General features: G+C 37.2%; 1 protein-coding gene across 1 annotated transcript; it reads right to left on the bottom strand.

Moving 5' to 3' along the window:
• Positions 1-261: 261 nt before the first annotated feature.
• LOC131953744 (cardioacceleratory peptide receptor) lies at positions 262-21,539 on the bottom strand. Its single transcript, XM_059317095.1, has 7 exons — positions 21,466-21,539; positions 15,326-15,465; positions 13,941-14,091; positions 13,744-13,860; positions 9,138-9,318; positions 3,053-3,172; positions 262-495 (listed from the first exon to the last, which is right to left on the bottom strand). Exons 2-7 carry the CDS (start codon positions 15,344-15,346, stop codon positions 354-356), a joined length of 732 nt encoding a protein of 243 aa, XP_059173078.1. The 5' UTR covers positions 15,347-15,465; positions 21,466-21,539; the 3' UTR covers positions 262-353.
• Between the last annotated feature and the right edge of the window lie 681 nt (positions 21,540-22,220).

Genomic DNA, 22,220 nt, shown 5'->3' with positions numbered 1-22,220 from the left:
GAAATTTATATAGAAAATATATACTTTTAACAGTGTCCGCCCCCCCCCCCCGGAGAAAAAAGTCTGGAACAAACACTGCTGATGACCTGAGTAGATGATAGTCTCTCCCGCATTCAGCCTGGTTTGGCCATTGCAATTAAAACAAAACTATTCTTTTTGTAACAAACAAACAAACAAACAAACCAACAAACAAACAATCAGACGTTGTAAACTAAATAAAAGCTTGTAAAAATGTTCAGATTAGAAACGATTTGGTTTATTAGTTGTTACGTCAACACACGTTCCACACAAGGTAATGTGACACTTGGTTACTGCTCCAACACCACTGCTATCTCAGAAGGAGAGTGATTTGATCAGACTGTATCGGCTACTGAGACTTTTTCCCTAACATACAAAGACAATAGTTTCCTGTCTGCTTCCGTCAACTCCTGCTTTTGTAAAGGAACTCGGTTACCTCCATGACTAGAACAGATGTTTCTTAGCTCTGCACCCATTCTGTTTGAAATAGAAAAGAACAACCTACGTATTGCGGAGTTTTTAATGTACTTCGTTTAAATCGCAGGCCGATTAATGAATAGTTATAGTAACGACATAGTCTACAGAAAAGTAGCTAGAAGGGTAAGGAAGGGAGCGGGCGGCGCCCCCCCCCCCCGGGCGCTGACGCTAGGGGACGGCAAAAGGGGTAGAAAAAATATTTAAAAGCTAATTTTAAGCTGCAGTTTTGAATTATATACAAAGTTAAGAAATTTAACGGCTATATGCGTTTACATACTGAATTAACTGTTTTTTTTTTACCTTGATTGTCTAACTGTACAACAAATACCCTTAGTAAGAAACAGTAACAGACAAAACCCGCTTTTCAAATTTTCCTGGATGGGGGGGGGGGGGGGGGGGGCGCTTTTCCGCCGACTAAAATCGGAAAGAATGTATACTAAATTGGTGAGTAGATAACATTTATTACTTATTAACAAATTGTATGAAAGCGTTTTGTGCAATAGTGTATATTTAAGTGATCTCCCCTAAACTTTCTCGAATCTAATATATAAAGCTCAGTTCTGTATGTAATGCATATGTTTGTCGTTGGTCTTGGAAAATTATCGTGCGCATTTGTCTAAATTTTGAGCTAAAAAATTACTATTGAAAGTGTTGGGAAATAATTTTCATTTTTCAAATTATAGTAATAATTGTCGGCATGTTCATTAAACACAAGTTTTAAAAAAATATCATCTTTTACAAAAATTCTAATTATGTCTTTATTTAGTCCGATAGCACTTACTTCCCTTTGATAAATTAGGAAAACAAAATTACTTCCCTTTATAAAACCATTGCATTTTGTGGAAAATAATTTACTTTTTAATTACTTTGTTTTGGTGTTGGAAAAAAAAAATAATTACATAATTAGCGGGGATTGATCAAGTGCAAATGTTGTAGGTATTTTACGGATAAGCTTGGAGTATTAAAATTGTTCATTAAATTGAAACAGGCGCGTTCGTTTAAGTGAGTGCAAAAGACTATGAATAAGTTGGGGTACTATAGTCGTTCATTAAGCTAAAACAGGTGATTCCGCCCCGGGCGTTTATGTTCGCGTTAGTGTTTTCTTTGTGTTTAGGTGGGTTTGCGTTAGTGGTTGCGTTTTGATTTGGTTCGTTTTTGTTCTTTCTTTTTTCGTTTTTGTTTGTGTTTTTTTGTTTGGGTTTGTATTTGTGTTTTTGGTTGGTTTTGCGTTTGGATTTGGTTTGTTTTCGTTTGCTTTTTCGTTTTTTTTGTTGGTATTGGTGTTTGTGGTTGGGTTTGTTGTTAGGTTTTTGTTTTCGTTTGCTTTTTTGTTTGTTTTTTCTTTGTGTTTGTATTGGTGTTTGTGGTTGTGGTTGGGTTTGTTGTTAGGTTTTTGTTTTCGTTTGTATTTGTAATTGTGTTAGCGTTATGTTTGCGTTTTGTTGTTTTGGTTGGTTGTGGTTTGGGTGGGCAATGCCGGGTTTATGATGATTACTAAATACACAGGTAATGGTCTTTAACAGAAAGGTTTTTCACAGAAGCCAGAGCAGGGCCTGGCCGGGACGGCTAGTTTAATATATAAAGTTCAATTCTGTGTGTATGTATGTTTGTAAAATAATTGTCGTGGATTACAAAGGAATATAAGAAAAAACGAAAAAAATGATACTTTCATGGATTCAAGTGTTAGCTTATTAAAGTGCTCATGGTCTAAATTTATGAGTTAAAAAATTACTATTGAAAGTCTTTAAAAACAATTTTATATACTTAGAATAACAAATGTTCAATTATGAACACTACATACAATTTTTTAAAAAGTGTATCAACGTTTATAAAATTTCTAAAATTGTGTCTGAAATGTATTTGCATTTTGTCCTTTAGTTCTCATTACGTCCCTTGATTTGAAAAACACAGTACTTCCTTTTAAAAACCCATTAAGAGAGAGAAAAGAATTTACTTTTTATTACTTTGTTTTGGTGTTAGGAAAAAAAATTATATAATTAGCGGGGATTGATTAAGCGCAATGTTATTGGTATTTTTAATACTGCATTTTATTTATTCCATACACTGGACGTACTGTTTTCTTCTGATTATTTTTAATCAATAACAGAAAGCCAGGTCCTTCATGTCCTAAATATTTCTTTCTTTCCGTTTACGGATAAGCTTGGAGTATTATATAATATATAATTGTTCACTAAATTGAAACAGGCGCATCCGTCGGCGCCCCAGCAGGGTTAAAAAAAAACGCAAACCCAAACCAAATACAAATAAAACATAAACGCAAACATGAACGCAAATCGCACCATGCTGCGGCGCCGGCGGAACCGCCTGTTTAAGCTTAGAAAACGACTATAGTATTCATAGTCTTTTGCACTCACTCAAAAGAACGTAGGCGCCATAGCGGACACGGGAAGGCCCGGGGCGCCAAATAGCACCCTTATATAAATACATACACACACAAACACAAGCAGAAACATAAATATAACTGTAACAATTTAGGCCTATATATATATATATATATATATATATATATATATATATATATATATATATGCAATACCTTAATTCATCTGTTTCAATTATGCTTGTTGTTGTGTATTCTGGTGTAGAAAGCTTAGGTTGTGTGCCAGAATTGCATCTTCTCATTGACGTTGGAACACTTCTTTTCACTGGGGAATGTCTGGAAGGCAATAATAAAGAGTTGGAAAGAGTGTTATGACGTTATTTCGATGCCGTAGTTAGTTCTACATAATATAGTTCTAAAAAATTCCACCAATTGTAAGCTTTTAGGGTATATGCTAATTTTTTTTATTTTTTTTTTGTTTTTCAATTTAATATCTAAAGCATGTAGAATACTTTTAGTAAAAAGGTAAGTATTAAATAGAAAAAAAAAGGGTTTGAAAACTAAGGCTTTTTTATGTATGCACTTATAACAATCTAATTTAAACGGCTTTTATTTCAGTACCAATTAAACTTTTGTCACGACAACTTTCTGATAGAGCAACTGGTCAGAATTTTACACGGTCTGAAAAATCGTACTTTCATAAGTTTCAAAATTTGCATATTATTTACCATACACTTTTTTCTATGAAAGCCATCACAGTTCCCCTGTAACAAAAGTTTAATGTTGCATGAAGAACAAGTACTGAAAATATTGTCGGCATTGTTTAATAAATAAAAAGTAGTAGGCTTTTTAGTGTTAAAACTGCGAACTGAGAAAAACATCAAAAAGTATCGAAAAATAGCTCACAAAAATACCATAGCTGTGTAAATTGTAAAGCTGATTGTAAGCTTTTGGGTGTTTCCGAGACGAAGGAAAATACAATTATCAAATACATGAAAAATTCAGCTTTCCAATGATGCCAAATTTAATATCATGACGAATATAAAACTTGTCGTAATGAGCTTGCAAGATTTGGAAAAAAAATGATTTATTTTTTGATTAATAGGGTCGTAAAAATGGTATTTTAAACACATAATTTTTTTTCTCATTTAAGTTATTATTTTCTTCATACAAAAATAAAATAAAAAACGTAGCAAAAATTTCAAGAAACCCAGTATGACAACCCCCCCCCCCCCCCCCCCCCCCCCAGGAATTTGGTGATTTGGTAATGAGCATATACCAGGGGTCGGCAACCTGAGGCTCGCGAGCCGCATGCGTCTCTATTGATGTCCAGATGCGGCTCTCCAGCTCCTTGCACAAATATTAATAGTTATATAATTTCATTTTTACTGGGCGGTGGGGTACGACTTTAACCTGCGTTTGGTGGGATGGAAGATAAACCTGGCGAGAACCAAAGGGCAGAAGCGAAAGAAACAAATTATTCAAACCGATATCTAAGCCTGTTAGTAGGAGTTGGCCGTGTTGGGGCCTGACTGGCTAACGGGAGACACCTCCTGAGCCGTTGATATCCGTAAATACAGAAAGAAGAGCTTCTAAAGTGGATTGGGATTAATACTAATAGTTTCGCTGTCTATCTGTCTGTCTGTCTGTCTATCTATCTATCTATCTATCTATCTATCTATCTATCTATCTATCTATCTATCTATCTATCTATCTATCTATCTATCTATCTATCTATCTATCTATCTATCTATCTATCTATCTATCTATCTATCTATCTATCTATCTATCTATCTGACAAAAACGCTATTGAGAAAACACAAGCAAAAAAAAAACTTTCATAGTAAAACGAAAACGAATTATGACGTCACATGGAGCATATAGTAAACATTGAATTAAAAAGCCAAATTTGTCTAATCTTAAAAATGGTTTGCGTGAAGAGTAATTTTCATACAATTCTTCGGGTAGGGGCGAAGCCCATCCCCCCGCGTAAGAACGTCTAAGCCCCCCCCCCCCCCCCACCAACTCAAAAGAAATGTCGTCATCGATACTCTATAATAAAATTACAGCTTAATTCATGTGTCTAATCTAAAAAGTGGTTTGCATGCAGTTTCTTTCATGCAATTTTTCGGGTAGGGTCGAAGCCCCCCCCCCCAACTCAAAAGAAATAACGTCACCGATACTCTTTAATAAAATTACCGCCTAATTAATGTGTCTAATCTTAAAAGGGGTTTGCTTGCAGGGTTTCTTTCATGCATCTCTTCGGGTAGGGGCGAAGCCCATTTCCCCTCCATCTCAGGTAGAACGTCTGATCCCCCCTCCCCCTAAAAAAAAACAAAATAGAATTTATATAGAAAATATATTTTACTTTTACCAGTGTCGCCCCCCCCCCCCGGTAGAACGTCTAATCCCTCCCTTCCCCTCCGTAGAACGTCTAATCCCTTCCCTCCCTCCGGTAGAACGCCTAATCCCTCCAACCCCATCCCTTCTGGTAGAACGTCTAGTCCCTCCCCTCTTCCACCCCTTCCGAAAGAAAGTCTAATCCCCCCCCCCCCGGTAGAACGTCTAATCCTCCCCCCCCCCCGGTAGAACGTCTATACCGACCCCCTCAAAGAAATGATGTCATCGATACTCCATAATAAAAATACTGACATTACGGCATAAATTATGTGTCTAATGTTGTGTTTTGCGTGAAGAGTTTCTCTTCTGGTAGGGGCAAAGCCACTTTACCCCAACCCACGGTGAACGTCTATTCCCCCCCCCCCCCCACGGTAGAACGTCTATCCCCCCCCCCCCCCGACGGTAGAAAGCCTAATTCCTCCCCTCCCTCCGGTAGAACGTCTATACCGACACCCTCAAAGAAATGGCGTCATCGATACTCCATAATAAAAATACTGACATTACGGACTAAATTATGTGTTTAATGTTTTAAGTGTTTTGCGTGAAGAGTTTCTCTTCTGGTAGGGGCGAAGCCCATTTTAACCCCCCCCCCCCCCCCCACTCGGTAGAACGTCTGATTCCTCCGCCTAAAAAAACGAAATATAATTGATATAGAAAATATATTTTACCAGTGTCGTCATCCCCCGCCCTGGATAATTTTATTCGCCTCTGCAAAAATTCAAGTGCCCACCCCCAGAAAAATATCTGAAAGAAACACTGTCTGCAAGAGTTAGGTTGATCGGCCTAAAATAGGAAACGATGTAACGAGTTTAAATTATAGAAGTAGGCTCTACCTTCAGTTTGCATGAATTACAAATACGACCAGTGTTTCTTTCAGACTTTTTCCTCCCCGGAGAGTGGTGGGGGAACTTGAAATTTTCTAATCTAAAAAATGTTTTGCGTGCATAGTTTCTTTCATGCATCTCTTCCGGTAAGGGCGAAGCCATCCCAGGCTCTACCTTTAGTTTGTATGATCAACAAATGCTACCAGTGTTTCTTTCAGACTTTTTCCTCGCCGGAGAGGGGTGGGGGTGCTTGAAATTTTCGGGGCGGGGTTGAATTTTCTGTGAGGGGACAAACTTGCAAAAGTATATAATTATATATCGTTAAATGGGACGGTAGAGGTGCTTTGGTGTGTGTGTGTGTGGGGGGGGGGGGGGGGGGAGCTCCTTCCTCCCAAGTAGTTGCCTGAAAGACACTCTAAATGCGACTTTTGTCATGATTGAGATTAGGTGCATGATTTAGAGGTATGGCTACGACTATATTAAATATATTTAGTATATTTAGTATAAATGCGCGATAACTACGTGTAGATCAAGCTTAAATGCGATAAAAAATGACGATTCTGGATAAAAATCCGTTTTCAATGTCATTTTTCGTTTCCGGTTAAATTTAATTAAAGTGGTGATTTTGGTTTTGGTTTAAAGGAAAGAGACAGCACTATCAACCTAGCGCCCGTTGTATCATTCCTCAACGGGCCATTTTTTCTTGTAGAATAGAATCTCGTAGAAAAAAGAATTGCGCACCAAGTGAACGCCAAAAAAATGTGTATAATAGTGTGGAAAAACCCTCCTGATGGATCACCCACACACCCCCACCGCCTTGAAGTGGTGGGATGGCTTGTGTGCCCCAGCGACCCCCAGAGCTATGCCGGCGGGAGCCTAGTGCTCCTGGCAGGTCTAACCAAGTCGGACAGATCTGCGTGGGTAGGGGCCAGACCAAACGATGTGCCCTGGTCCTCCAGGTTGGGGGTTGTGCGATGGGCTAACTACTCGTCCACATAAAACAAAAGGCAGTTACAGAAACCAAAGCCAAATCCGAAACAAATCCAGTCCTCGGGAGAATCAGGGCTCCACTTAGGAGAAGTATGACGCAATGCAGGCCAAATCCGTAAGGAAGCTACAGAACCGACCCCCCTTCTTCAACCGAGGAAGCTAGGCAGGAGCCTATAGGTGTGCAAATAAGAAGGAGGAAGTGGCGCTGGGTGGGTCACACACTGCGAAAGGCACGCCAAGCGCTTGAGTGGAACCCCCAGGGAAAGCGGAAGACAGGGCGCCCAAGACAGACCTGGAGGCGGAGTCTTCTTGAAGAACTGAAGCCAATAGGGATGTCTTGGGAGATGTCAAAATTAATAGCCGAGGATAGGAAGAAATGGAAGGAAATGGTGGAGGCCCTATGCTCCATAAGGAGCAAAGAGGACTAAGTAAGTAAGTGTGGAAAACACGATAACTTGAGTAACGTTACGGCTAGGTTAATGAAATTTTATATATGAATATTATATCAAATTTGTAGATCTGTATCAACTTTTCAGCGATTTCTACTTTCAATTTTTCAAATTTGAGTACTATTTCAGATACATAAATGAAATGTCATATGTAAGTAAAAGATCTAATGCTCTGCCTTCTATAAAAGTTTGAGTAATTTCCGTTGACCGGAAGTAGTAATTTACGCTATTTCCGATTTCTCAAAAAACGCATGTGAATTTATAAAGTACTAATAATATTCCGCACTATTATACACATCTTTTTTGGCATTCACTTGCTGTGCAATTGTTTCTACGAGATTCTATTCTATTTTTAAAAGTTTAAGTAATTAAAAATGGATTAAAAATATTGTCTATATCCCGATATAAGAATAACGAGAAAAATGGCCCGTTGAGGAAGGATACACCGGGCGCTAGGCTGATAGTGCTGTCTCTTTTTCTCTAAACTAAAACCACCCCCCCACCCCCCCACACACACCACCCCCCACCCACACACACACCACCCCCACCACACCCCCACCCCCCACAAAACATGTATACCGTCCCATTCAACGAAATATAATTATATACTTTTTTCCAGTGTCCGCCCCCCTCCCCGAAAATTCTACCCCCGCCCCCGAAAATTTCAAGTACCCCCACCCCCCTCTCCGGGGAGGAAAAAGTCTAAACTAAAACCACCCCACCCACCACCCCCCCCCCCCACCCCCCACACACACCACCCCCCCCACACACACCCACCACCCCCCCCCCCCCCCAAAAAAAAAACATGTCTACCGTCCCATTCAACGAAATATAATTTATATACTTTTTCCAGTGTCCGCCCCCTCCCCGAAAATTCTACCCCCGCCACCGAAAATTTCAAGTACCACCACCCCTCTCCGGGGAGGAAAAAGTCTAAATTAAAACCACCCCCCCCCCCACACACACACCCCACCCCCCCACCCCCCTAAAAAACATGTCTACCGTCCCATTCAACGAAATATAATTATATACTTTTTCCAGTGTCCGCCCCCTCCCCGAGGGGGGGGGGGGGGGGCTCAAACGTTCTTACGCGGGGGTGGGGCTTCGCCCCTACCTGAAGAATTGTATGAAAGGAACTCTTCACGCAAACCACTTAGATTAGACCAAATTGCCTTTGTATTGAATGTTTACTCGATAATCAATGACGTCATATCAATGTGTGCACTATCCGGCTTGAGATTATTTTCTACTCTGTGCGCTAAATGTGTCGACGTCATACTTCGTTTTTCGAATTACTATGCATGTTTTTAAATTGCTTGTGTTTTCTCTAGAGCGTTCTTGTCAGACAGATAGATAGATAGATAGATAGATAGATAGATAGATAGATAGATAGATAGATAGATAGATAGATAGATAGATAGACAGACAGCGAAACTATTATATAGAATTGAGAAGGTCTAGGGGAGATTACTCCCGGTTTATTCTAAATGTATCACGTTTTTTAAAAATGTAATCACACAAATACAGTTGGTATGTGAATCAATGGAACACACACACACACACACACACACATATATATATATATATATATATATATATATATATATATGTATGTATATAATGTAGTAAAAGGTTCACCTAATGTATCGACATATTCTTGTACTGAAGACTCCATAAATTAGAGGATTAGCAGCTGAATTAAGAGGTGCCAAGCTTTGAACTAACGTATAAACTTTATTCCATTCCGGTGTGGCTGGAAATACTTGAAAAACCTGGCACATGCTGAATACGAAATAAGGGCTCCAACAAAGTATGAATACTGAAGATACAGAACAAAAGAATATTTTAAAATATTCAGTGTTACATAAAAATAGTCTGAAAATTGTATCGTGCTAATAAACTTGGTCAACTGGTTCACAAAATTAATAACATAAATTAAAATACATGTTAAAATAAAAGTAACACTCTTCACATTAGACAGATCGGTTGCTAACGGAACTACAATTTCCAATTGCTTTTTCTGGACGAGATAAGCAGAGTATCTTCCAGGCATGTCTTCGGGGGGGGGGGGGGGGGGGGAGGTGGGGCAAAGCCCCTCGAAAGAAAGTCTACCGCCTCCCCGAACGAAATGGAATTTATATAGAAAATATATACTTTTAACACTGTCCTCCCCCCCCCCGAAAATTTTAGTCCGCTCCCCCCCCCCCCGAAAATTTCAAGTGTCTCCCCCCCACCCCCCGGAGAAAAAAGTCTGGAAGAAACACTGAAGATAAGGGAGGTGGGTATCATGTTTCAACCCATGTTAGAGTTTCTAATGCCTTGGCATCTAATTCAAATTCCACCAAAAATCTGAATCTTGTAAGGAGTATATTCTCATTTGAAGGCTAGCATTGACGGCGTCAGACACACTAAATCAGCTAGGACTTAACACACCTATGAGCTTTTTTTTAGGCCGGACGTGTGGTTTAAAATGGATCTATTTTATTCCGCTTTGTCTGGTAATACACACCAAAATATTGCAAAATTATTGAGGGTTTCATGAATGCGTTATCAATTATCAATCGGTAGTTTTAGAATGTGAACTTTTTTTTCAAGGTCGGAATATACGGTTAAGTAATGGACACCAGCGAGAAAAGTCTCAAAGGTATTTGAGAGGTGTATAAATTCATTTAAAAATCATGCACAGCGTAGTTACAATTAATATGGTTATAAAATCCTGCCTGTCTGGTTTTTTTCGGACTTTACTAAAGATTGGATGTATTTGATGTTTTTAATATTTTCGGTAACTAAATAAAAATTAAAAAAAAAAAAGCAAAAACAATTTGGTTTTCACGTGTAATGGCGACATAAACAATGGCATCCTGCTATTGGATAGGCCGTCATAGATTTATTGTACACATTGTAAGCTAAAAATAGAAAACTAGGTCATGGGGTTTTAAATTTGCATTGTTATTTAAAAACTTGATCTGCAAAGTTTTGTAAACAAATAGTTATCGATCACTAAGTAACTGTACAGCCAATCAATATTTGTCTTACGAAAGTGAAACATCCGGTTATAACTTAGGCTTGATGAAAATAAATAGAAATGTAGCCTTAAACTCAACAAATTATTTTCAAGTTCTCTAGATTTGTAACTTTTATAGCATTTATTCTAAGAATATAAAATTTCTAAATTAATTTTAGGCTTAAGTTTTTTTTTTTTTTTTTTTTTTTTTTACGGTCTAAATCTAAAAAGCACGTTTTTATTCCATGACAACAACATTATGGAAGGAATCTCGTCAACTCGCTCGCCTCCATTGACTGTAGGCCGTAGGGGCATACCGTGTCCCAATGGCAAAGCTAGGTGGGGTGTCATCTGGTGTCACCCCCACACCAAAAAAAAAAAAGGTTTTGGCTCTCTCTCTCTCTCTCTCTCTCTCTCTCTCTCTCTATATATATATATATATATATATATATATATATATATATATATAGAGAGAGAGAGAGAGAGAGAGAGAGAGAGAGACATCGTTGCCACAGGATCCACAAGAATAGGCTGCACTGCAATATTTTTCACAAACTACGCATAATATGTTGACCATATTATTGTCACGCAACTGGTCTTGACGTTGCGCCACGGCAGCAGATGTGTTAGGTGAGGATTCGTTGCATGGCAACCTCCATTACTTGTTCAATGTTCGCAAGATCTTCCTCATTAGCCAAATTATCGAGAGCCTCTCTTGGTAGATTTGAAGTGCTAAGTCCCACTTTTGCCTTGCATCCAAGCAAGGTTTCGTATGGCTATTGTTGGATTCCTTGATGAAAATTACTGTTTTTCATAAATTGAATGAATTTAAGACTCTCAACCCAATAAGCCGATTCATTTTTCTGCATCATTGTCATCATCATATTTTGAACATCTTAGTTGGCATGTTCTACTGAACATTGGCTTTGGCTATGCCTTGGTTTTCTGTGAACTAGTTAAAGTTCATGCCATATGTTCTATAGTTCAGAAATAACTTGATTCACAAATTCTTTTCCATTAGGATTTTGATTATTTATTTTGACAGCCATCGCTATGTCTGTCTCTTGATTTGACGGTCCTTTTAGTCTATGTCGCATTGCATATAGAATGCTATACAAACAAGAGCCAAACAATACGTTACTCACAATGAAACCGCACCCAGAATAATGAAAACTCGATCACAACTTAGTCTAGATAGGACATTGGCCAGGACATCCCTGCCAGTACGCGCATTGGCCGGCCAATGTAGGAAATACGCTCTTAGTGCTAAGTTCTTCGGGCTTTGGCCACATTGGCCGGCAATTGCGGGCTTTGGTCGCACTTCGGGCTTTGACCGTAACATATATATATATATATATATATATATATATATATATATATATATATATATATATATATATATATATATATATATATATATATATATATATATATATATATATATATATATATGTATACAGGGGCGTAGCGAGGGGGGGCGGGGGGTGCGGACCGCACCAGGTGACACCATTTAGGGGTGGGGGGTGACACCAAGGCAAGAAAATCGCAAAATATAGAGAGAAAAACTTGGGGGGGGGAGTGCAAATCGAAAGTTTGAGGGGGGGGGTGCAAGTCGAAAACTTGAGGGGGGGGGGGTGCAAATCGAAAGTTTGAGGGGAGGGGGTCAAATCGAAAACTTGAGGAGTGGGGTGCAAATCGAAAGTTTGAGGGGGGATGGTGCTACGCCTCTGGGGGGTGACACCAATAAGTGCCGCACCGGGTGACACCTGACCTCGCTACGCCACTGTATATATATATATATATATATATATATATATATATATATATATATATATATATATATATATATATATATATATATATATGTATATGGTGACTGGACAAATGATCTCAGGACAAATGATCTCAGACAAAAAATATCTCACAGCAAAATTTTAAAAGTGTATTGGATAATTTTAGTTGATGTGAACATTTTTTTTTATTGACTGTCATATGGTTTTGTTTACTATGTTTAATATTGTTTATAGGCTTATATAATAACTGTAAGACATGTTTGCCGTATAAATTTGGCATATTGTACTAGGCATTTTAAAATTCAGATTACTAATATAGTATGCGAAGATTAAAGAAATGTTTTCGATAGATAGCGTAGGTGGGCTTGACAAGCACGAGACAATCCTACCACGTCAGGTGGACGAAACTAGATTAAAGGGAATGAAATAATAAAGACACACCTTCGTATCAAGCCGCCCGCTTTGACATTAACATGCCTTATTGGGAAGACATCCGCCCTCCATCCAAAGTCAAGTGTTATGCGTCGGTCACACCTTAGTGATCAGGTGACAAATGCTTATTTAAACGACAGCGGTCATCGCGGAGCAAAGTTCGTCGCAGCGTACATGCAAACAAAGCAGTATCACTGGTGATTACTCAGCTAAGGCCTCTTTACCTCTAATGAATTTCTGTTTATACAAGCCATAAGTAGAGCAGCAGGCAAAAAGATTTGGAAATGTCAAGTAAGAACATGTAGGCTACAGCGAAAGTTCACACAATACATGATCACATAGTATTGGAAATGTGTGATCATAACGATGTACCTGCCAGCAAAGTAACGTAAACTTTATTTTTGTGTTGATGATGCAGTAAAAACAACAGTTTTAAGTTACGAACCCGAAGACCCATTCACATTTGTTTAAGTTTAACAAATTCATTTTATAACAATCAATTATTATGCGTAGAAGAGTAAATTAAACTATATTGACAGTCAATTAAAAAAAAGTTCAAATCAACTAAACTCATTACTATTAACATTTTGCTGTGAGATATTTTGTCTGAGATCATTTGTCCATGATATCATTTGTCCTGATATATTTTGTCCTGGTATCTTTTGTCCGTGAGATCATTTGTCCTGAGATCATTTGTCCGTAAGATATTTTGTCTGAGATATTTTGTCCTGAGATCATTTGTCCAGAGATAATTTGTCATGGAACCACATATATATATATATATATATATATATATATATATATATATATATATATATATATATATATATATATATATATATATATATATATATATATATAGTGCTCATTTGGGATCCCGGGTCACTCGACAAAGCCACAAACAAGCAAACAGACAAAAAAAAACAACAAACAAATGTAATTGTGAAGTATTGGAAAGCCTATATTAATAGGTTTAGAGAATGAAGTAAACATAATGGAAATAAGTAGTAGTTACCTAGCACAATGAGGAAAGTCATCTTTATAGTTCTAATCTTGGCCTGGGGAATAACGCCCATTGAACTCTGGGAATGTACCTTAATATCTACGCTGTCAGTGTGCTCTAGTATTGGCTCTGTGTGATCAAACAGACTGTTGTAGCTTATTTTATAGTAAAATGAGAGACAACAATAAATTATACATCTTGGTAGTTACCCGGAACTCTTTCCTTTTTCTTGTATCTTCTATTGACAGACATCAAAATTTGACTGCTATTGAAGATAACGAAGATGATCGCAACGTAGCAAAATAGGATGATGAGCGCGGGTATAAAAAATAAAGACATCGCCACAAGGGTAACGTAAATCTGATGAAAAAAAATCATGTAGGTCAGATTATGCAACAAAAGTAGGTATGTACATATCGTCAAATAAGACTATTAATGTAATTCTTGCGAGTTTTGACGGGGAGGGGGGGGGGAAGAGAGGCTACACTAGTAAAAAATACTACGTAAAAAACGAAAATTACTTTTTTTATTTTATTTTCTCTTATACAGATACAGACTATAGAAGAAGTATTATAATCGTGCATCAAGATTTCTTAATTATCTGCACTCTACACCTCCATGAGTCAGATGATCTTTTGCAATCTTATCCATCCATCCATCTGTATGTAAACACCTAACTTAAACTTTACTCAAGATATTGTCTTTTGAGAACTCTGAAGCGGAAAAAGTACTAGTTTCGATTACCGGAAAACGCTCAAAACGACTAAAAAAATTAGTAAATATTTGTAGGCCTTTATGAAATTTCGTCAACCTAACTGTAACGGTACTCGAGTTATCGTGATATATATATATATATATATATATATATATATATATATATATATATATATATATATATATATATATATATATATATATATAGACACATGAAGTAGAATTCGCCTGTTTCTATGACACACAGAAAGACGGTCAATATTGCAAATCTTTTTTTCGGACTCGGGAGGATGTGAGACGTGGAGATTTTAAAAGCTGGATTTCGATGTTTGCACGTTTACCAAACATGCTTTATAGATCATATAAGATCAAACAGAAATATGTAAAACAGCAAAAACTGTCAAAATCGCATTTAATATTGGTGCACGATTATAGTACTTTCTCTTTACTCAGTGTACGAGAAAATAAAAATAAATATAGACCTACAACATTATGAGATCTAAAAATTATTTTAATGATTGCATTTTTTACTATAATTGTCGCCGTTGACCTTTCGTTTTTTTTTAAACGCAAAAATAGTAATACAATTTTTTAACACATATTTAGATGTAATAAATTATAATGGAAATACAATTATATCTATTAATTGATTTTAGCTTATTGATTAAACTAAAAACTAATTTGAGAAAATTATGTTATTCCTCTAATTTTACCTAATAAATCAGTCTTTCAGAATACTCATTGCAAAAAGTGTGACCTTTCCAGTGACTACTCTCTTAAATTTCTAAGTCTTCACGTTTATGAATGTATATAGGCCTTATAGCTAGGCATGTGTATAGTTTGGCAAATCGTTATTTAAAATACATATTATTATTATTACCTTCCACCCCATTAGCGGCATGTTAATATGACATATAGGTCCATCGAAAATTTCGTCCACTTGAAACAAGAGTAGGTGTGGTGTGGCAAACACGCAAGAAAAAACCCAAACTAAGGCCACAAGAATCCTAAAGCGAAGCCCTGAAGAGAAAGTGATGAATCAATGCAGTATCTGCAATTATCTAAGCTCTGGAGAGAAAGTAATGAATCAATGCAGTATCTGCAATTATCTAAGCTCTGGAGAGAAAGTGATGAATCTGCCAGTATCTGCAATTATCTAAGCTCTGGAGAGAAAGTGATGAATCAATGCAGTATCTGCAATTATCTAAGCTCTGGAGAGAAAGTAATGAATCAATGCAGTATCTGCAATTATCTAAGCTCTGGAGAGAAAGTGATGAATCTGCCAGTATCTGCAATTATCTAAGCTCTGGAGAGAAAGTGATGAATCAATGCAGTATCTGCAATTATCTAAGCTCTGGAGAGAAAGTGATGAATCAATGCAGTATCTGCAATTATCTAAGCTCTGAAGAGAAAGTGATGAATCTGCCAGTATCTGCAATAATATTAATATTATCTCTGAAGAATTAGCGATGAATTAACGCCAGCATCTGCAATATTCTAATCTAACTGACGATGAACACTAACGAACGAACTAGCTGATTAACCAGGTTTCAAAAGCACAAAGTAACAACAAATCACTGTCACAGATAGACAGCAGGGGAACAGGTCATTACCCCCTGTCAATTACCCCCCGCCCAGAAGAACATTACTCCTCGGACATGGTTAGGGCTAGGGTTAGAGTTAGGTTTAGGGTTAAAGCTATGGCTTGGGTTAGGGCTATGTCTAGGGTTAGGGTTTACGTCTAGGGCTAGATTTAGGGTTAGGATTAGTGTTATGGTCAGGGTTAGGGCTATGGCTATGGCTAGGGTTAGTGTTAGGGTGATGCTTTAAAAACAATGTCTAGCATTGGTTTTGGTTTTGTGTTTTAGGCTGAGGTGAATGCTTAGGTTTAGCTCTTTTTCTTAAGGTTAGGATTAAGGTAATTGTAATAGATTGACGATAGAAGCATGTGATTGTATATAAAACGTTTATTGGCCTCAACTACATGATGGTAACGAGAGAGGGCGGAAGTCACGAGACACAAATATATATATACATATAAGGGACATCACTCAAGATAACAGTATAAATATAATACTAATACAAGAAGAGTGAGTTCCCTTGACTTCACAAGTCTCACTATATTACATCCCTTTACCCTTAGTAAACACAACACATCTCTCAATAGAACAATTTACAGTATCCTAAAATCACCAATTATATTGTAACATGAACAGTATGGTAGATTACATCCTTACAAACAATGCACAATACGTTACAACATAATTAAAATACAAAACAATGATGTCAAAGTCCTTTTGACCTTTAAAATCATAGGTCTAACTTATTTGGGACTTTGATTGTCCTGCTTGACCTTCTCAGTGGCTTTTGATTTGGTGACTCAAGATTCTGACCATATGGATTCTCTATCTCAGGAGGTCTAGGATCTAAATCATTAATTCCAGAATTTACATTTTCTGACTCTAGACAACTTGGTTCACTCATATCAACAGAACTCGGTTGTGGAACAAACTGAGTTGGTGTGAACTGATCAGATTTGGTGGGATTGATAGATTCACACTTATTATCTGCACAAGTTATTTTTAACTGGTCTGCGTGTCTACGGACAATAAGTCCATCATTTGTTTTTACTTTATAAGACACAGGTCCTGTACATTGAACAATTTGACCTGGTATCCATTTTTCCCTTCTCCCATAATTTCTCAGATACACATTGTCATTAACTCCAAATTCTCTTTCAATGGATGTCTTGTCATGATTTAATGGAACTATTTTTGAATTGGCATCTGAAAGTATTATGCTATTATTCAGATCCTTAACTGACATAGATTTCTTTGATTGATCAATTTTCTCAGGTAATCTGATAGTGCTTTTTAGTAACCAAAAATACTGTTTAAAAGTAATATCCTGGACCATATCAATTTGCAACTGTGATCCAGTATTTGAAGTGGGTGTATTAAATGGCAAAAATCTTTTTTTCTTTTGATGTTACCCTTTTAGTTTCTGTAAGTGCTAATGATGTTAGCAAAGTTGTTTGATGATCACATTCCTTCTTACTAATGTATTCTCTTTAAAAGCATTTGAAATTTGCCATATCACCATAATCATTTATTAAGTTACAAATACTTTGTTTAGGCAACTCTGACTGATAATGGACTGCATCTTCTCCATCTTTTAGACTTAATTCCATTTTTCTTATTTTATATGGCTTTAAGTCCTCATTCACTGACTCTTCAGGCCAACCATACTTACAGTACTCATATACTTTTATTAAGCACTCATCTTTTTGTGTTTCTCTCTTGACATCATTCACATTTATATTGGAGTTATCCATGATAGTGAAGAGAACAAATACATCTTCTGGTACATAGCTAAGGCTTTGGTTTTTTAAAGGTAATCGACTAAGACTATCTGCACTATTCTCAGATCCAGGTTTGTATTTCAATTCATAATTGTATGCAGTTAGTGTGATAGCCCATCTTTGAATTCTTGGTGAGGCATGCTCAGGTAGGGGTTTGTTTTCTCCAAATAAACCTAGCAATGGCTTATGATCTGTAAAGATGGTGAACTTCCTACCAAACAGAAACTTATGAAATTTCTTAACACCAAAAATGATGCCTAAGCCTTCCCTATCTAACTGAGAATAATTTTTCTCAGCCTGGTTCAAAGATCTACTGGCAAAAGCAATGGGTCTGTCACCCTTTTCATCCATGTGGGACAAGACTGCTCCTACACCATCTGGTGAAGCATCACATGTTAATATAAGTCTTTTCCCTGGGTCATAGTGAGTTAGTAAGGTGTCAGAAGACAAAGCTTCTTTTGCTGTATTAAAAGCAGCATCTTGTTGTTTACCCCAGTGCCAAGTTGCATTTTTCTGTAGCAGTTTGTACAGTGGTGATAGTTTACCAGACAGATTCCCTATGAACTTTGCATAGTAATTTATCAAGCCCAAAAAAGCTCTTAGTTGTTGGGTATTTTCAGGTTTGGGTGCTTCTTTAATGGCTTTTGTTTTCTCAGGTTGAGGTCTGATACCTTGCTTGCTTAATATATAACCAAGAAAACTAATTTCTGTCAGCATGAATTGACATTTATCTTTGTTTATCTTTAAACCTTTTTCACCAACTATTTTCAAGACTTTATCAAGTGTTTTAAGATGTTCAGTGTCATTCTTACCAGTTATGTACACATTGTCAAAGTAAACACAAACATTTGGAATATCCTTAAAAATACTGTCCATGACAGCCTGGAAAATTCCAGGGCTGGATGATATGCCAAAACATAGTCTTTCATATTGGTAGAGTCCTTTATGTGTGTTTATTGTCGTATAGACTTTTGAATCTGGATGCAGTTCTAGTTGAGTGTAAGCATGACTAAAGTCTAATTCAGTGAATTTGTCTCCTCCTGCCAAATTCAAAGAAATTTCCTCAATGTTAGGAATAGGGTACCTATTTAGCTCTATTTGCTTATTCAGTGTAGCTTTATAGTCTCCACAAATTCTTACAGAACCATCCTTCTTTAACACTGGCACAATGGGCGTTGCCCAATCGGAATAGTCTACCTTCTTTATGATGCCATTAGATTCCAATCTACTTAGCTCATTTTCAATTTTATTCCTCATTGCATAAGGTAGAACTCTAGCTTTGCAGTATCTTGGATTTGTGTCTTTAATGCTTATCTTCACTGTTCTATCGTTTAGTAATCCTGAATTACCAAAAACACTTTCATTTTCAAATATAACTTTATCTATTGAAGTAAAACTAGATTCTCTTGCTTTGATCACTGAAAATATACTCTCCCAATTTAACTAAAGATCACTTAACCAGTTCCTACCTAGTAATGGTGGTCCATTTCCTTCAACCACAAGAAGAGGAAGTTTAACACTTTGACTATTATAACTTACATGAACCATACACTCTCCTATTACCGGAACATTGTCACCAGTGTATGTTGTTAGACACTTGTGACATGGTTGTAGAGGCACTGATCCTCCTGTGACAGCGTCAAAGTCCTTCTTTGTGATGACTGTTAGAGATGCTCCAGTGTCAAGTTGGAAGTTGATGCTCTTACCGTTGATATTAACTAGTACATTGATGGGAGCATGACTTATTGATTTCACAGAGAACAGGTTGAAATCCGGCTGCGAATCAGTTTGAGTATTTTCACAGGTAGAGTGGTTCATTGGTTGGGTTAGGTAGTCTTGGTGAGAGTTAACATAGTGCTGTCTTTGGTTGCGGTACTGTCTTGACTGGCTAGATTTAGCAACAGACGAAGACTTTGCAAAGCAGGCCTTGGCAATTTGACCTTGCTTACTGCACTTATAACAAGTAGCTGACTTGAACTTGCATCGATGAGATGCATGGGGACCTTTGCATCGATGACATTTTTGATAATTATTATTAGATTTAGATCTAGGATTTGAACGTGCAGGCTGTTTAGCATAAGTTGAAATGCTCTGATGGGGTTGGTGTTTGTTGACTAACCTGCTGTTTACTGCATGGATCTCTGAGGGCGTTAGAGATTTTGCCGCCTCGGATGACTGCTGGAATGAAGTTGCAAGTTGTATTGCTTTTTCTAATGTTAGATCTGACTCGAGCAGCAACTTTCTTTGAACATCAGGACTGTTTACACCTGTCACAAACTTTTCACATTGTCTGTCAGACAGCGTGTCTCCGAATTCACAAAATTCACTTAAATGACGTAAAGCAGCAACATATTCTGATATTGACTCGTTTGGTTGACGAGTCCTACCGTCAAATCTAGCTCTACATAGAAACTTTGATGGTATAGGCGCATGGTGGTCTGTTAGCAATTTGCTCAGCTCGTTAAAGCTCTTGGTATCTGGACTAGCTGGTGCGCATAAGTCCTTTAATAGCCTAAATTGTTGAGGCCCTATGACTGTTAACAAAACAGCTCTCTTTTTGGCTTCTATCATCACGTCGTTAGCTTCAAGGTAAAAGCTAAACCTATCTAGATAATCATGAATGGTTTCATCATTCGAATAAAATTCTTTTATTTGGCCATACAGCGCCATTATCCTAGAAATACTTAGCCAATATGCTCTAGCAAGCTCCTTTTTAAGTAAGCATATGCTCTTTCTAGTGGATTATCCCATCCTCGTCGCCAGATGTAATAGATTGACGATAGAAGCATGTGATTGTATATAAAACGTTTATTGGCCTCAACTACATGATGGTAACGACAGAGGGCGGAAGTCACGAGACAGAAATATATATATACATATAAGGGACATCACTCAAGATAACAGTTTAAATATAATACTAATACAAGAAGAGTGAGTTCCCTTGACTTCACAAGTCTCACTATATTACAGTAATATATAAGTATAGAATTTGAGTTTGAGTTTGGATTCTAACTTTGGGGGGGGGGGGGTAATTCTCCGGGGATGGGGGTAATTGCTCCGGGTGGTAATTTAAGGGGGTGGGGTTATGTCCTGTAGCCAGACAGTAGTAGCACAGAACTATTGAATAATTAGTCAAATGTCAAAGAACAATATATTTAATAACGTTACCCTTGGTTTCCGTACTGTAGCGGTTTTATTACAAAGTGCAATAAACTCCTATTAGTTTACAAAAAAATGTAAAGATCCCGAGTCTTTAACTTATGTTCGTAACTGAAATAGAACTAGATCTAGATCTAGAATCTAGTATTGTTTTATTTCACAAGTTTTTGATGAAATCGGTTTGTTTACCGGGTCACACAGCGACAACAGAAAAAAAATATCGAGAGGATAGTTCTACATGCAAATCATAGTTTGTGTTTCTCTTCATTATAAGCTTTTCTTAACAGTCTAAGATAGATCTATGTAATTTTACAAAAAGATAGGTTATTTGTTAAATTTTTAAAAATATGTTCACGCTGACAACATACATGCTGCTGCTTCATACGTTATTTAACGCAATCTAAAATCTATATGTAATCATTAAACAGTAGGCATGTGAACTCAACGAGTCTACCCAGCTCTGATGGTACCTGACTCACGTTAGGGACCATAAAACTTACGCCATTATATGCCGATGTCATAGAAACAGGCGAATTCTATTTCATCTGTTTGATAGAGACCGCCAGATTCGAAATAGTTACTTTTATTTTATGAGGTTCTTCTAAATGTCGGATACAATTTTACTTTTACTAAAAACATTAGCTACTTTGTAAAGCTCTATAATTAGCTGATTTAATGTCTTTTTCAAAACGTAAACTTTTATCCAAATTTTGTCGTGTACCGTTTTTTGCAAATATTCAAAGGGTTTCAACGTTTAAAGAGTAGAGACTAATTAGCCAGCTACTACATAATACACAAACGTCTAATATAATCAAGCCCACATGTATAAAGAAAACGGCTACCCACAGCGTCCAGTGAAGTGGAGTGGTCTTGCTACAGCTTCAAGTCGATCAACACTCAGTGCCACTAACATGTAGGTAGAGGCATACATGACTGAGACCTAGAAGAGCATTTAGTTAAAAAGTAAGTAATGTGCTAAATGTTCAGCTGGTGCTATGAACATTTGGAAAAGTTAAAAAGAATTACTTGTGACTCACAGCGGCAAATTTATGTATTCTACAGAAGGTGTCCCCAGCGTACCAGTGGCTGGTCATGCGTGATATGAGGTCAACCGTTACTACAGCAGGCCCTGTAAGCAAGTCTTCAACACAAGCATGGTATTACATTTGGTTGCAAAGTATAAACTTCCAATATATACACAACATACTTTTGAAATAAAATAGAAACAAATGGATTGAGAAAACCTATGATTTAT

The sequence above is a fragment of the Physella acuta genome, unplaced genomic scaffold (genome assembly GCF_028476545.2).
Source record: "Physella acuta isolate Inbredline_101_S28 unplaced genomic scaffold, ASM2847654v3 ptg000944l, whole genome shotgun sequence".
In the NCBI taxonomy this organism is placed as follows: Eukaryota; Metazoa; Mollusca; class Gastropoda; family Physidae; genus Physella; species Physella acuta.
This window is presented reverse-complemented; position numbering and strand designations above follow the sequence as displayed.